Below are 17,539 nucleotides of genomic sequence, written 5' to 3' on the forward strand. Positions count from 1 at the left end.
GAATTCAAGGCTGGTTTACAGAGTGAGTTCCAGGACATCCAGGGCTACAGAAAAACCAAAAAAGCAAAAGAAAAAGTGAAAAATGGCTAAGCACTTGGTTGTTACTGTTAAAGTTTTAAAACATTCCCAATTTTATGTGTTAAGCTGTTTTTTAACCTCCAATTTAATATTTTAAGTTTTCCCTCTATCTTGGCTTCAAGTTGCTGTAGAGCCCTGTTTTCCTTCATAGGCTCCTGCAGGTACAGGAGGAAGGCAGGAAGCATTAGGATTACCCTCTTGGGTTCATTGTTCATAATACCCACCATCAAACTAGAGTGTTAACATTTTAGAATGAAGGACTGAGCTCATGGCAAAGGCCTGGGTTTCCTCATCCAAGGAGAACTTGCCAAGGCTCCCAGACCTGTGATAGCAATCCTTTCTGCAGAGGGGAAGTTGTTCTGATGCCTACCTGCGCTTGGATTTTCTCCCAGTCCTCCTCAGTGATCTCCTGGCCACACCTTTCATCTAGCTGCTGAAGAATGCTACGATTTACTGCCAAGCAGACGTCAATCTCTGAGAAGAGTTCATCTATGTTGGTATTGTATGAGCACAGGATTCGGTGGCTGATTTCTGTGAACTGGGAACAGAGCCATAAGCTGGAGCTTCTAAATGAAGAAGGAACTTAGCTTCCCTCTCCAGAAGCTGTCATGTGGCAGCTGGAATGTAACAAGAGTACCCTCACCTCTGAAGACAAGGGTTCCTGAGAGCAATCTACAACAGACCAGGCCAAGCTGTCTGTCTCACCATCCTCAGCTGTCTCCTTTTGTCACCTTTTTGGGAACTTTCCACTCTTCATCAGTGAGAGCCCAGTTCATTGCTGCTTAGATGTTGACGCAGGTCTTTATTTCTATAAGAAGTTGCCCATGTCACTGGAGACTTTATTAAATAAGTGTTTATACTTTAATCTTGCTAATCTGCCTCGTGCTGGTCTAAATCACAGGATTCTTGCTCAAGAGTTTAGGGATGTGTAAAAAAAAGAAAAGGATACTTTTTGCTCTGCTGCAGTTAGCACAGAGTGCATCTGGAACTAAAGCTGACAGGAGGGAATTGGAATCAAAGCTGACTTACATAGCACAGTGTAGAAGTTCTTGGTACTGCTACCAGGCATGTGAGGACTACAGCTAGCTCTTCTGTTAGCTCATTATCCCACCAGCCATTTTCCCTGTGGAGCTGTGGGTCCAGAGTGTAGATGATTTTATGCAAGCAGAAAAGGTACCCAAGCAAAGGAGGGTGGGTTGTCTGTGACTTGTTCTCATCAAGCTCTAAGGTCACAATTTGAAACACTCCTTGCCTAATATGACTTTAAAGTCTTCCTCCAAGCACAGATAATCAGGATGGATAAATGAGGTGCCGTACTACAGAACAGACCCCTTGGGACCTAGGTTAAATTCTACACTGGTAGTGTTAGTACAGAGGCAGCATATGTATGCCACCTGAAATTTTAACCTCAAGTTAAGTCTATTGTTCTTTAATCTCACTTCTTTTATAAAACTTTATATAAACATAACTATAAAAACATGTAAAACAGATTTAGAAAAGCAACTGGTCTTAGGACAAATGACATTAGATGCCTGTTGGCTGTGGCAGAGCATTGCAGTCATATCCTAATGGCATCTGGAGCAGCTGAATGCACAGGACACCAACACTTTGAACACACATTGGTGTGAACTAGTTACACACACTTAGGAGGGTGGAGCATGCATTTGATAGAGCAGTCATGTAGGTTCCTGGGCAAGTTTTCCATCAACTTTACCTACTGCCATTAAGTATACATCAGCCTGCCTCCTCCTTGATTCATCTGGCTATGTCTGCTGTGATTCTCTGATCTGAGTTGTACCCTCTCCAGTTACAAAGGCTTGACTTTGTGGCTGCCTTTCCCTCAAGATGGTATCACCATATTTTAAAAGAGTAAAGTACTTATAAGTACTATATTGTTGCCCTTCTGGTCTGAACCTGTGCCCTGAGCAGACATTGGTTGCTGGCCCCAAACTTCCCAAAGGAAGCCCGGCTCCCAGGTAATCTAACATGCCCAGCATCAGAGGTGAAGAGACCACAACTGCCCCAACATTGGGAGTAAGAATCCAGGGACCCAGCCAGTGGCACAAGTTCCCTTCGGTCTGAACCAGTGCCCTAGCAGACCTTGGGTGCTGGCTCTGCATTAGCCTGACTCCCAGGTGCTCTGAAACACCCAGGATCACAGAAGAGGCCACAACATCTGCCCCAAGACTCAGAGTAACTAGGTCCCCCAGAATCCAGGGATGCAGGGGGCCAGCCAGGGGCACAGGTTCCTTCTGGTTGGAACCAGTATCATGAACAGACCTTGGGCACTGGCTACATACTAAGTACCACAACACCCAGAGGAAGTCTCACTCCCAGGTGCTGTAACATGCCCAGGATCACAGGATCACAGACACAGCTAGACTCTGTGGAGTTCTGACACAACCAGTATCACAGGAGGGACAGGCAAGGGCAGGTAACATCTGGTTATTAGAGGTAACCAGATGGCAAGAGGCAAGCACAAGAACACAAGCAACATAAACCAAGGCTACTTGGCATCATCAGAACCCAGTTCTGCCACTACAGCAATTCCTGGATCCCCGTCACAATGGAAAAGCAAGATTTGGATTTAAAATCACATCTTACGATGAAGACAGAGGACTTTGGGAAGGACATAAATAATCCCCTTAAAGAAATATAGGAGAACACAGGAAAACAGGTAGAAAGACCTAAAGAGGAAACGCACACACACACACACACACACCCTTAAAGAATTACAGGAAAACGCAACCAAACAGGTGAAAGAATTGAACAGAACCATCCAGGATCTATAAGTGGAAATAGAAACAATAAAGAAATCCCAAAGGGAGACAACCTTGAATATAGAAAATCTAGGGAAGAGATCAGGAGTCATAGATACCAGCATCATCAACAGAACACAAGAGATAGAAGAGAGACTTTCAGGGGCAGAAGACCATAGAAAACATTGACACAACAGTCTAAGAAAATGCAAAGTGCAAAAAACTCCTAACCCAAAACATCCAAGAATCCAGGACACAATGAGAAGACCAAACCTAAGGATAATAGTTATAGAAGAGAAGAAAGATTCCCCAACTTAAAAGGCCAGTAAATTATAGAAGAAAACTTCCCTAACCTAAAGAAAGAGATGCCCATAAACATAAAAAAAGCCTTCAGAACTCCAAATAGATTGGACCAGAAAAGAAATTCCTCCTATCACATAATAGTCAAAACACCAAATGCACAAAACAATGAAAGAATATTAAAAGCAGTAAGGGGAAAAGGTCAAGTAACATATAAGGGCAAACCAATCAGAATTACACCAGACCTCTCACCAAAAACTATGAAAGCCAGAAGGTCCTGCAGACATCATACAGACACCAAGAGAACACAAATGCCAGCTCAGGCTACTATACCCAGTGAAAGTCTCAATTAACATAGAGAAACCAAGAAAATTCCATGACAAAACCAAATTTACTCAATATCTTCACACAAATCCAGCCATACAAAGGATAATAGATGGAAAACTCCAACACAAGGAGGGAGACTACACCTTAGAAAAAACAAGAAAGTAATCTTCGTTCAACAAACCAAAAAGAAGATAACAACACAAATGTAATTCCACCTCTAAAAAGAAAAATAGCAGAAAGCAACAATCACTTTTCCTTAATATCTTTCAAGATCAATGGACTCAATTCCCCAATAAAAAGACATGTACTAATAACAAAGACACATGCTCCACTATGTTCATAGCAGCCTTATTTATAATAGCCAGAAGCTGGAAAGAACCCAGATGCCCTTCAACAGCGGAATGGATACAGAAAATGTGGTACATCTACACAATGGAATACTACTCAGCTATTGAAAACAATGACTTTATGAAATTCATAGGCAAATGGATGGAATTGGAAAATATCCTGAGTGAGGTAACACAATCACAGAAAAACACACATGGTATGCACTCATTGATAAGTGGATATTAGCCCAAATGCTTGAATTACCCTAGATTACCACAGAACACATGAAACTCAAGAAGGATGACCAAAATGTGGATGCTTCACTCCTTCTTTAAAAGGGGAACAAGAATACCCTTGACAGTGAATAGGGAGGCAAAGTTTAGAACAGAGTCTGAAGGAACGCCCATTCCGAGCCTGCCCCACATGTGGCCCATACATATACAGCCACCAAACTAGATAAGATGGATTAAGCAAGTAAGTGCAGGCTGACAGACACCGGATGTAGATCTCTCCCGAGAGACAGAGCCAGGAGAGAATATAGCAAATACATAGGCGAATGCCAGCAGCAAACTACTGAACTGAGAACAGGACCCCATTGAAGGAATCAGAGAAAGGACTAAAAGAGCTTGAAGGGGCTTGAGACCCCGTATGAACAACAATGCCAACCAACCAGAGCTTCCAGGGACTAAGCCACTACCCAAAGACTATACATGGATTGACCCTGGGCTCCAACCTCATAGGTAGCAATGAATAGCCTAGTAAGGGCACCAGTGGAAGGGGAAGCCCTTTTTCCTGCCAAGACTGAATCCCAAGTGAACGGGATTGTTGTTGGGAGGGCGGTAATGGAAGGAGGATAGGGAGGGGAGCATCCATATAGAAGGGGAGGTGGAGGGGTTAGGGGGATGTTGGCCTGGAAACTGGGAAAGGTAATAACAATTGAAATGTAAATAAGAAATACCCAATTTAATAAAGATGGAGGGAAAAAAAACACAAAAACGGATACGGAAGAAGTGGACCTGTTTTGAAAGGTTCTTTGTAGCAACTCCTGTCTGTATGGTTTGGAAATCAGCAGTTTAGTTCACAAGTTAGTGGGTAGTGGCAGCTTGATCCACTCAAAAACGCTTCACAGATATACCAGCTTGGTAGAGTCAGTATAGCAAACGTGAATCAACAGTGGTGGCACAACCTAGCAGAGACAGCCAGGCCTCAGCCTGGGCTCAAGTAAGCAGGAAGAACCAACAGGATCACCAGAAGTTCTGGTTGTGCTTCTCTCGGGAAGTCAAAGATCAGCGAAGATGAGAAACCTACAAACATTGCACAACTAGCCATACCAGCAATCCAAGCTCTGTCTTTGTGACTCGGTGGATTCCTATTTATACTCTTCAAACATCACATGTCCTCCACATGCCTTGCTTCAGCACATGCATCCAATCAGTGGCAAGAAACTGCAGCTCACCACCAGAAGTTTTTGGGTGCATTTCTTTCTATGGAGTCCTGACAAATGCAGCTCAACTACACAATGTAAGGCAGACCAATACATGTGTGCTGTTAGCAAAGAACCCTTCATCACGTGTCCTTTTACCTTGCTTGCTTTAGCAGAACATCTCTCCTCTGTCTGCTTCAGCAAAACGTTCCTTCACGAGTCTGCCTTAGCCTGTCACACTTGTGTCCCTTCACGTGTTTGCCCCAGAAAAACACCATCCAACTGATTTTCCAAAGAGCCCTTAAGTTCACTTAACCCTTGTTCTCTAATAAACTTTTTTCCTTTATTTGATCATCCATAACCTCAATAATCTTTATTTACATTTTTATTATATATATTCACTGTGCGTGGGACCACATTACAGAAGAACGTGCAGACTTTAATGAGATATTAAAGGAGCAGTTCCTGAATTCTGGTTTACTGCAGCTATATCAAATTTGCAGATTTTCAGGGACAGAACCAGGGATGGGGCTGACTGAAGACAACTGCATTGTGAGATCTGGCCAGGGCCAGATTCCCAAGGACAGCGACTCTCAATGGGAACAGGATTGCTTAGCTCTGGCTGACTGCTGCTGTTGAAAATTCAGCTTTAAAAGCATTTTTCAGAAGACTTAAGCAAAGCAACTGTATGGACTGGGGCTGACCCAGTGGCAGTCCATTTGTTTTTTATATCCTGAGCCCAGCCCGTGTTGGACTTTTCTTTGGGCAAAACTCATAAATTTCTAATTTGTTTTGAATACTCCTCAGTCAAGATTGATTCACAAGAAGAAGAAAAAGAATCCAGTAATTACACTTCTTTTAAACACTGTTGTGTTTTCTCATAAGCGTTTGTGTGTTTAGGTGTGTAATGGGAGAGTAACAAGAATCCTTTGGGGGTTAGAGTTTATTGATTCTATTTTAAGGACATATGAACCCTTCAGTAAGTACTGAACTATGTTATGATCTGTCTTAGGTAACTTATAATCTGTAACCTTTTCCTGGCTCGTGAGTTCTCTTTCTCCAGTTAAATAAAAGGCAAGTAGAGACGGAAAGAGATAAACCATCCACACCTCTTCCACTTGGAGCAGTTTCAAATTAAAAAAAAAAAAAAGACATGTACTAGCAGACTGGATTCATAAAGAGGACCCAACATTTTGCTGTATACAGGAAATGCACCTCAATGACAAAGACAGGCACTGCCTCAGAGTAAAAGACTGGAAAAAAATTTTCCAAGCAAATGGTCCCAAGAAACAAGTTGGAGTAGCAATTCTGATATCGAATAAAATCATCTTTCAACCAAAAGTTATCAAAAAAGATAAGGAATGACACTTTATACTCATCAAAGGAAAAATCTACCAAGATGAACTTTCAATTCTGAACATCTATGCTCTGAATGCAAGGGCAACTACATTCATTAAAAAAAAAAAAAACAAAACAAAACTTTACTAAAGCTCAAAGCACACATAGCACCTCACTCAATAATAGTGGGAAACTTCAACACCCCACTCTCATTAATGGATAGATTGTGGAAACAGAAACTAAAGAGAGACATAGTGAAACTAATAGAAGTTATGAACCAAATGGATTTAACAGATATCTATAGAACATTTCATCTTAATACAAAAGAATATACCTTCTTCTCAGCACCTCATGGTACCTTCTCCAAAACTGACCATATAATTGGTCACAAAACAGGCCTCAACCAATACAAAAAGATTGAAATAATCCCTTGTACCCTATCAGATCCCCATGGACTAAGACTAGTCTTCAATAACAACAAAAACAACAGAAAGCCCACATACACATGGAGCTGAACAATGTGCTTCTCAGTGATAACTTGGTCAAGGAAGAAATAAAGAAATTAAAGACTTTTTAGAATTTAATGAAAATGTAGGCCAAACTTATGGGACACAATGAAAGCAGTGGTAAGAGGAAACCTCATAGCTTTAAATGCCTTCAAAAAGAAACTTGAAAGAGCATACACTAGTAGCTTGACAGTACTTCTGAAAGTTCTAGAACAAAAAGATGAAAATACACCCAAAAGAAGTAGGCGCTGGGAAATAAACTCAGGGCTGAAATCAACCAAGTTGAAACAGAAAGAACTAAACAAAGAGTCAACAAAACCAGGAGCTGATTCTTTGAGAAAATCAACAAGATAAATAAACCCTTAGCCAGACTAACCAGAGGGCATAGAGACAGTATCTAAATTAACAAAATCAGAAATGAAAAGGGACATAACAACAGAAACTGAGGAAATTCAAAAAAATTATCAGATCCTACTACAAAAGCCTATATTCAACAAAATGGGAAAATCTGCAGGAAATGGACAATTTCCTAGACAAACAGCAGGTACTAAAGTTAAATCAGGATCAGATAAACCATCTAAATAGTTCCATAACCCCTAAAGAAATAGCAGTAGCAGACATTAAAAGTCTCCCAATCAATCAATCAAAAAAAAAAAAAAAAAAAAAAAAAAGGAAACCCAGGACCAGATGGGTTTAGTACAGAATTCTATCAGACCTTCAAAGAAGACCTAATACCAATACTCTTCAAACTATTCCACAAAATAGAAACAGAGGGAACACTGCCCAACTCATTCTCTGAAGCCACAACTACACTTATCTAAACCATACAAAGACCCAACAAATAAAGAGAATTGTTGTGAGCTATGCCCTTAAAAACCCTCCATTATTGATGTTAATATTAAAGTTAGAATTAAGTATGACTGGGTTCATTAAGAGGTCAGGATGATGGAAAAAATCCCCAGCCAGCTGCAGAAGGCTAATACAAATCTGACACCAGAATACCTAATGATATGACAAACTTGTGACCTTTCTGAGAAACCAACATCCTGTTGATGTCAGCTGATTGCCTGGCCACAGGAGCCAGTGTCCTTGGCTTACATAGATGTTTCCCACTTACTCCCTCCCTCTGTTACCCCTGCTATGGTATAAATTCAGCCTTGGGAAAAAATAAAATTTGTCACCTGATCAGTCTTGGCATCCTTCATCGCATCTCCTGACCCCCATTCTCTCCTAGGTGATCCCCAACCTCTGCTGACTGCCCCTGTGGACCAGGGCATAGAATTTCAGACCAATTTCCCTTATGAATACCAATGCCAAAATAATGGATAAAATTTTCCCTAACCAAATCCAAGAATAATTCAAAATGATCATCCATCATGATCGAGTAGGCTTCATCCCAGGGATGCAGGGATAGTTTAATACATGGAAATCCATCATAATCCACTATATAAACAAACTCAAAGAGAAAAAAATCCCACATGACCATCTCATTAGATGCTGAAAAAGCATTTGACAAAATTTAACACCCCTTCATAATAAAAGTCTTGGAAAGACCAGGAATTCAAAGCTTATGCCTAAACATACTAAAAGCAATGTACAGCAAACCAGTAACCAACATCAAACTAATGGAGAGAATCTTGAAGCAATCCCACTAAAATCAGGGACTAGACAAGGCTGCTCACTCTCTTTCTACCTATTCAATACAGACTTGAAGTCCTAGCCAGAGCAATTAGACAATAAAAGGAAGTCAAAGGGATACAAATTGGAAAGGAAGAAGTCAAAATAACTAAATAGTGATGATAGTATACTTAAATGACCCCCAAAATTATACCAGAGAACTCCTAAACATGATAAACAACTTCAGCAAAGTGGCTGAATATAAAATTAACTTAAACAAATCAGTAGCCTTCCTCTACTCAAAGAATAATCAGGCTGGGAAAGAAATTAGGGAAATGACACCCTCCACAATAGTCACAATAATATAAAATACCTTGGTATGACTCTAACCAAGTAAGTGAAAGATCTGTATGGCAAAAACTTCAAGTCTCTGAAGAAAGAAATTGAAGAAGATCTCAGAAGATGGAAAGACCTCCCATGCTCATGGATTGGCAGGATTAATATAGTAAAAATGGCCATCTTGCCCAAAGCAATCTACAGATTCAATGCAATCCCCATCAAAATTCCAACTCAATTCTTCTTAGACTGAGAAAGAGCAATTTGCAAATTCATTTGGAATAACAGAAAACCCAGGATAGCAAAAACTATTCTCAACCATAAAAGAACTTCTTGGGGAATCACCATTCCTGACCTCAAGCTGCATTACAGAGCAATTGTGATAAAAACTGTAGGGTACTGGTACAGAGACAGGCAGGTAGATCAGTGGAATAGAATTGAAGACCCAGAAATGAACCCATACACTTATAGTCACTTGGTCTTTGACAATGGAGCTAAAACCATCCAGTGGAAAAAAGATAGCATTTTAAACAAATAGTGCTGGGGGTTAGCATGTAGAAAAATGCAAATTGATCCATTTTTATCGTCTTGTACAAAGCTCAAATCCATGTGGATCAAGAACCTCTACATAAAACCAGATACACTGAAACAAATAGAAGAGAAAGTGGGGAAGTGCCTCGGAATACCCAAGATACAATTCACAGACCATATTAAGGTCAAGAAGAAGAAAGACAAATGTGTAGATGCTTCAGTCCTTCTTAGAAGGGGGAACAAAATACTCACAGGAGGAAATATGGATTCAAAGTGTGGAGCAGAGACTGAAAGACCGGCTATTCAAAGACTGCCACACATGGGGATCCATCCCACATGCAATCACCAAACCCAGTCACTACTGGGGATGCCTGATATAGCTGTGTCCTGAGAGACTCTGTCAGAGCCTGACAAATACAGAAGTGGATGCTGGCAGCCAACTATTGGACTGAAAATGGGGTCCCCAATGGAGGAGTGAGAGAAAGGACTGAGCTAACCCAGGGCATTTGCAGCACCATAGGAAACAACAATATCAATGAACTAGTCCGCCCAGAGCTCCCAGGGACCTAACCACTAACCAAAGAGTACACATGGGGAGAGACTTATGGCTTCAGCCACAAATGTTGCAGAGGATGGGCCTTGTTGGGCATCAATGGGAGGAGGGCCCTTGGTCCTGTGAAGGCTAAGATGCCCTAGTGCAGGGGAATGCCAGGGTGGGGAGGTGGAATGGAGTGGAGCACCCTCAAGGAGGTAGGTGGGGGGGGAAGGAATGGGGGGTTTCTGGAGGAGAACTAGTAAAGGGGATAACACTTGAAATGTAAATAAAGAAAATATCCAATAAAAGACAAGAAAAAATGTACTGTATTATTTAGTAGAAATATAACATGCCTTAAACTTTAGTGAGGTTTGCAATTAAGATACCAAAGAGGCATGGTGGTGCACACCTATAATCCCAGCATTCAGGGGACTTGAGGCAAGGGATCAAAGTTTGAGGCTAGCCTGAGCTATATGGAATCCTGTCTCAAAAGTGATTCTTTTCTTTTTGGTTACTGTTTTCTTTACAAAGTTGAATCTGTTTTAAGTGTTTTGCTCTAATTCATTTTTTGCAAGCTTTCATGACTTATTTTTAATTAGAACATTTATTAAAAATGTACATTACTGGTCTGGTGCTTAAATGTCATATTAATTGTGGTCTTAGTTACTTAAAACATAACTGTAGGGGATTCTTCATAGTTGCCTCTGGACAGAAGTTCAAATGTACACTGATGACTTAACAGGATTATAATCAATATTTTTAGAAAATTAAATTTCACAATATTTACTATTATACTAATATTCATGGAAGGTGGGCATGACAGGCACATGAGAGCACTCTCTGATCATACATGAGTTTTGTATTTCACAGATATTTCGCTGAATCAGCTAACTTTGCCTTGTTCTTAATAAGTACTATTATTATATGTCTTTCCAACCAGTGTTGCCTTCCTGAGTCCATCCTTTCCACATAAAGACACCTGTGACCAGGTACTCACATGTGACACCCACTCTTCATTTGCTGCCCAGCTTAACATAAACAGAGTGGCTCCCACTAGGATGGATGTTCCATGGGGATTAGATCACATTTTCACGATGGGTGTCCAGCTTAGGTGTGAGGCCCTAGATCCTGACACAATGGCTCTGTATCACCAGCTTCTAGCACTGTGCTCTGCTTTAGTCCCAGTTTCAGTTTTTAGGAACAGATATACAGCAGAGATGCTCAGGTGGGTGGCAACAGTGCAGTCACAGGTTTTGCTGGGTCCAGAAGCTGGGTCTCTTTCATGTGGGCTGGGAAAGAGAATCATTCCCTGGGTTTCAATTAGGCTGTAAAGATTTGGTTTCTCTGAGTAAGAGGAAGAAGATTTGCTGTTAAGGAAATCATATGAGAAAAGACTGGGGAAAACACTGCAAGGCAGCATATGACATACTTTTTACAAGTCTTTTGTTATACTGCCATTGCTTTGAGGATTGAAAGGTCCAGGAGTTAGTTACACTATGCCAGTGTGTAACAAAAATGTAGTTGGAGCTACATGGGCAATCCTAATTTCTAGTAATTATGCTGGAAAGGTTCTGGGTTTAATTTTTACCACCTAATATGCCCAAAATACCATTTCACCATTTTCATTTGAATGATTCCCCGTCTCAAGTCAGATCTGTCCTGTTCCCAGGACTCAAAGCCAAGTGGCTTGTGGTCATCAGTATAGGACTCTGATGCCTAGGAAAGACATGCAGTTTAGTAGATGAAGCCATTAAAGAGTAGTCCACAGTGTCATTTGAGGCAGGAGAGGGAGTTCATTCAAGGCCATCCACAGATCCCTTTTGTAAACCTAGGGGCTTAGAGGCAGCACTGAGCTGTCTTCAGAGCTGACAGATGTATTAGACTATAGGAGAACCATGTTAGAGGGGTGCAGCACTGACAGTGACCACTGCATGCATGCAGAGCTGCTGGCAGCTCTCATCTCACCTATAAGCCCCATTTCTCATTACCTGTGGACTTGGAGCCCACAGGTTCATTGGTTGCTTGCAGGTCAGAGCACTTTCTGTGCCTGTGAATGAGACAAGCTGTCCTTACAGCTGATCAGATCCATTTGTGTAATTATCAACACCTCTTCAGCTGTGTCTAGCCTGTATTCTCTTCTGTTTTCTTTTTGCCCTGTCATTTTAAAAATTAGTTTGTACGAATGTGTACGTCATGGCATGAATATGGAGATGAGACAATTACTGGGAGTCAGTTCTCTTCTACCATGCAGGTCCTGGGGATTGAACTCCAGTCATCAGGCCCCACAGCAAAGTGCCTTTGCCTGCTGAGCCGTCTCACTGTCTCCTTGTTAAAAGCAAAACAAACCCGAGTTCTCCAGTAAAAAGTTTCTATTTTTAGCTTTTCTTTCTGTCACCTTAAAGGTGAAAACTCTTTTATTCTTTTATCTCTCACCCTATAGATGCATGCTTAAGTTATCACAGTCCAAAGTCAGCAGCATCTTCATTTTCTGAGCCAACATGAGGACTTTGTATGCTTACCCTCAAATAGCCTCTTCTGGCCCAGGTTGGCAAACACTAGAATTCTCTGTCTTAATTTGTTAGGGACACACCGTTATTCTTGTTTGGTGGATTCAATGTCTATGAGACAACCCTTTCCTACTTTCTTTACCACTTACACCATAGACTTCCCATCTAGAGGCACTTTCTTTAGGGAACAAAAAGGCTTTTAGAGTCATAACCACATCGTCCATCTGAACTCATGTCTCTCTTGGCCTCTCTTCTTACACATGCTTTTCATTTAGCTCACACAGAGTTCTAGGCTGTTTCATTCCCCCTGCTGATGCCCAGTCTTCTGGCTTCTGCTGAACCTCTGAGACATCTTATCTATATGGTGCAGGTGCCCTTCCTTTCAATACCTTGTCAGAATTCTCAGCCTGAGGTCATCCACAGCATTTACTAGGTGGAACACTGATCTCTTTTAAGTCAAATTAAGGTTCTTTGATGAGACAACTCAAGTTTGGTCTGGTTTAGCTTCAGATTGCTGCTTCAAGCTGTTTCTTTTGTCCTTTAAATTAATTCACTTTTTCTTCTCAGTTTTGATACGATAATGGAGCCTACCAACACCATCTCCATTTGTGATTTCTGTGAGACACTCCCCCTGAGAGGAGAAGGTGAAGGTGGCCAGGGCAGTTGAGGCCCTTTCCCTGGGAGAAGGTGGTCACCAGTGACCCCAGTGCTATGTAGAAATTCCATCCTGGAGGGAGAAAAGCTGATTAAGACTTAGAAAGTAAACAACTCAATCTCTGGAAGGCCCTGAAATTGAGCACTCACCAAGGCCCCTTCCCCAAATATATAAACACTAAGGACTGCTGAAGAGAGGAGACTGATTCATCGAGCTACCTGCATGCTATGTAGAGAGAGGGGATCTTCATGCTGTGGTGGGCTTTCTGTGATGTTATCTGCCTTTGAGTCATCCATCCTCTTTTAAGTAAGCTCAATAAACTCATTGTTCACCGAGTTGCTCTCTGTTGGTGACTTTGTTGTGACTTTGCTCTGGTGTTGGTTTCCTTACTGGGGTTCACATGTTCCCAGGAGCAGTGTCACAGACTCAACATGTGGCAGTGAGGAGCAAGACTTGAGGAGCAAAAGATAGAATACTAGAACTGCAGCATGACCATAGCCCAGGCAGGCAGCTCCTTTAGCCCTGCAGCTGTTCTGAGAAGTGATGGGCAAGAAACTGTTAACTCTGCATCCACATGTGAATTTAGTCATCAAATCACTACCTTAACAGTCACCATATAGTTAAAGCTAAGTGATATGCTTATAACTTATAAAGTTATTCTAAACATTAAATCACAACTTAAAAGGCCAAAGAAAAGAGAAAAACTGTATTTTAAATTTTTTTTCTGTGTTTTCATTTCATGGCTTGGTCCTGTCACCTGGACTACAGTATTCATATCCCTCACATAATTGTCATTAGCTGCAGCTGTTCCCATCTCATAGCTTCTAGCTCCAGATTCAGTACACCACCCTCTCCTTTTGACATGTCCATGCTGGGGAGCAAGGGGCCTCCCATACCCATACCTGGTCATTCCTTCTGGGAGCATGAGACATAAGAGGGAATCCCAGGCATGGTGGTGTTCGTTCTCTCACCTCTTTGCTAGCTGTCTTCTGAGTCCCACTCTTTTCTCTGTCCTTTCCTTGCTGTACCTTGCAGCTTCTTGTAGTACTAATACTATTTGCTCCTGAGTTCGGGCCAGGAAGCATTTCCCTTTGAGATCTCAGAGGCACCCCAAGCAACAAGCCTAAGGGATCCTCCCCAGCCCAAAATATAGTTAAGTTTGGATCTGTGAGCCCAAATCACAAGACCATAGCTGTAGGCCTCTTTCCTCAAGGTCTTCCATTGATTCATGAGCAAAGCCTATGGTCTTGTCCCTGAGCACTCCCTGGTAGGCAATGCCTATACATTATGGCTACTACCCTCCAGTGGCCTCTTAGGCCAGCTCTGAGCCTACTCCACTATAAGGATGCCACCAACCAGGCCCCTGCATCCTGTAGATGGCCCAGGGTAGCTTGCATGCCAGGCCTTTCAAGACATCCTTCCAGGGGTGGCAGGGTCCACTGGCTTTGTTTCTATTCACATTCATCTTCCCATATCCCTTATTCCAAATCGGCTTTTTTCTGCTCCCTCTGTCTCCTTGTCTGCTCTCATGGTATCTACTGTTTCTTGAAATTTAATATCTTTTGTTTTATGAAGTCAAAATATGAATCTGTAGTTCTGGCTGGCCTGGAACTCAAGGAAGAACTCTGCTAGTAGAGTAATGTCACATTTACACTTCCAGCTCACACTTCTTTTTAACTTTTAAATTTAAAACTTTTAGTATTTAACCATTTGTGTGGGGCTGGTTATTAGAACAGCGCAGGGACTGAGCTAGTGTTTAACAGGCAGTGTACAATCATGAGGATCAAAGACCACAAGCACTCTTCTTTCAATGAAGAGCTCCTAGGGTAGCAGGAACACTACTGACAGTACTAGTGTCCTGGGACCGCAGGCTCCTGGGGGATGAGGAGAGGGCAAACTGTACTGTATTTTAGAAGTTAGGTGGCCAGAGCTGGGGCTGCACTGGCTTTTCCCATGTCTGTGTCATTTGTCACCACTGACTTCAGCAAAAGCTGTCTTGAAGGAATCTTGTGGTCTGGCCTATGTGCTTGCTTAGTTCTGTGAATAACTGCTGCTTTCCCTCTTCCTGCACTTGCATTTCCATGTGTTGCCATGGCATGGGCTAAAAGTAATCTCTCCTCTGCTCTCCCACTGGACTTGTGGGATGTTTGAGGGCCAGTGTTACCTATTTTGTGTATATTTCTCATTTCTTCAGATGAGCAACACAGATCTAGGGAAGCACCTGATCCATCTATGTAAAGCTCTTAGCACTGAAAAATGTTGACTTCCTGTTTGCAAAAGATTAGAAATGAGATGCCCTAAATGTACACATTTGGAAGCATTGCGGTACAAATTCCTTCTTGGAGGAAGGATAAAATGGAAAAGGAACAATGCTTCTCTAGATTTTGAAGTGATTTCTGGTGGCAAAATTCAGTAAAACACCAGTGATTAGCTGAAAAGCACAGTACTGATGTAAAGTTGTCAACACCCTGACGTGTCTCAGGTGTCTGAAGGAGACAAAGGACTGGTCTTGCTCTTCAGAGTCTCAGGTTCAGCTCAGCAGCAGTAATCTTTGCAGGCCTAGAGCCATTGTCAGTAGCATAGAGAGATCTGAAAAAAGTCAACACACATTTACTGAGTGCTCACTGTGATCGCCCCAAAGCAACTAAGTATTTCTGAAATGTCAAACTCTTGTTTCCAGAAATTCTTATTTCCTCACTTCTTATGTTAATTAATAACCTTCATAATTCAAAGGCCAAGGATGACAAGAAAAACATGTCAACTTAGTTCTAGTTTTTAAACATTAATGCTTAATATTATGAATGTAACATAAACAAATAAACATATATAAAAATTCAATTTAGAAATATGAGTACCTTAACTTTTTTTCCTTTTAAGTGTCCTATTTTGAATATTTGATAAAATTAATAACCAGGAGTCCAGGTACTTGATATGCAAAGCAATACTAGTCATTTGAAAACAGTACACTGGCTAAATGTTAAAAAAAAAAAACAACAAAAGCATTTAGGTGAATTCTGTCTGCTCAGGAAAGTCTTAAGTGATCCATCTCATGTCAGCAAATTGCTTACTAATGTGTTGACTTAGGGCCACTCTCAAAAGCAAAAAGAAAAGCCTGGAATTTATAGCATCTCAATGCATCAGCTGATAAGCTTTTACTGGTTTAATATGCTTCCAGGCTTGCAGCCTGGAGCCACTTCAAGTTAGCAACAGAATGTTTGCCATCTCCATGTGATAAAGGAAGTCAAAGGGATGAACAAACTTCAGGACCATTATGCTGTTTGGTGAGATGGAAATGAAAAACTAGAGAAGTCACAGGTTTGGGGGTGTGTGAGAGCTGGGCCTTCAAGTCCAGCATCTGACGGATTGTTAGCCTCACTTCTCAAACAATGGTCTGGACTTTAGCTGGGGCAGAGATAACATAGTGCATTTGAAAAGTTTTAATTGCAGCAATAAAAGACCATGCCTCAATTATATGACAGATGCTAGCAAAGTTTCCAGATAAGGATCAAAGCCATCCAAGGAGTGGCCACTGCTCTTTGGGCCACACTAGGCTTTCTGTACACACTGCTGGGGAATTAGCACAGCAGCTTTTCCGACCTTTTTTCTTCCTTTGATGTGAGTTCCTAAGCAAGTTAAGTGTATCAAGACTACTGTATCAGCCAGACAGGTCCAACACTCCCTTGCTGAATTTTAATCCTGACACTCAACAGTACAAAACCTAATACCTGACCTTTGCAGTTCTTACCACAAAAGTTCAGTGTGCTTTAAAGAACCCGCTTTGTCACAGTGCACCACTTTGCTCTGCTTCTGTTTTGCTAGCAGCATGCCTATGATACTTTAAAGCCAGACCACCTTGAGAACTTCTTAGTGTATGAGAACATTGTGTTTGTAAAATTTAGATGGATAAAACCCAAAGCAAAGAGCTTCATTAACTCTCCGAGGAACAGAAGGGGTATATGTAGAACCATGAGTTGTGTTTTAACAAGACAGATTGTAAAATCAGAATGACCTGAGCTAACCTGATCCAGAGTACTACAAGCATATTCGTCTCAGCACACGGAGCGAACATTCAAGGACAAGCCTCCGAGAGTGCATTGCTACCCCCTTTCTTTCTATTAATTAGACTTCGTTTCCTCGGACAGGACTTTAGTTGGTTCTAGGGTGCCTGTCCCCTAGCAGACTAGAGGCTTTGCCTACATGTCAGCTAAGGCGGTAGAGATCTCATGAGGTCAGTTTTGCAAAGCAAAGCTGCAGCTCAGTAGTCATACTGGTGCTGCAAGCCTCTTGCTTTTAATTGCTG

At 41.6% G+C, this 17,539-nt stretch overlaps 1 protein-coding gene across 11 annotated transcripts in view; it reads right to left on the bottom strand.

Moving 5' to 3' along the window:
* Positions 1-17,539, bottom strand: part of Rnf32 (ring finger protein 32) — a 62,494-nt gene that overhangs the window by 3,817 nt on the left and 41,138 nt on the right. For 5 of the 11 annotated variants that reach the window (XM_087657094.1, XM_087657093.1, XM_087657096.1 and 2 more), the window contains 1 exon segment: positions 449-616. The exons of 4 other annotated variants lie outside the window; for them this stretch is intronic. In XM_087657094.1, coding sequence (XP_087513220.1) covers positions 449-616 — 168 coding nt within the window. 11 annotated transcript variants of the gene reach the window in all.

The sequence above is a fragment of the Rattus norvegicus genome, chromosome 4 (genome assembly GCF_021556685.1).
Source record: "Rattus norvegicus strain SHRSP/BbbUtx chromosome 4, alternate assembly SHRSP_T2T, whole genome shotgun sequence".
Classification (NCBI taxonomy): Eukaryota; Metazoa; Chordata; class Mammalia; order Rodentia; family Muridae; genus Rattus; species Rattus norvegicus.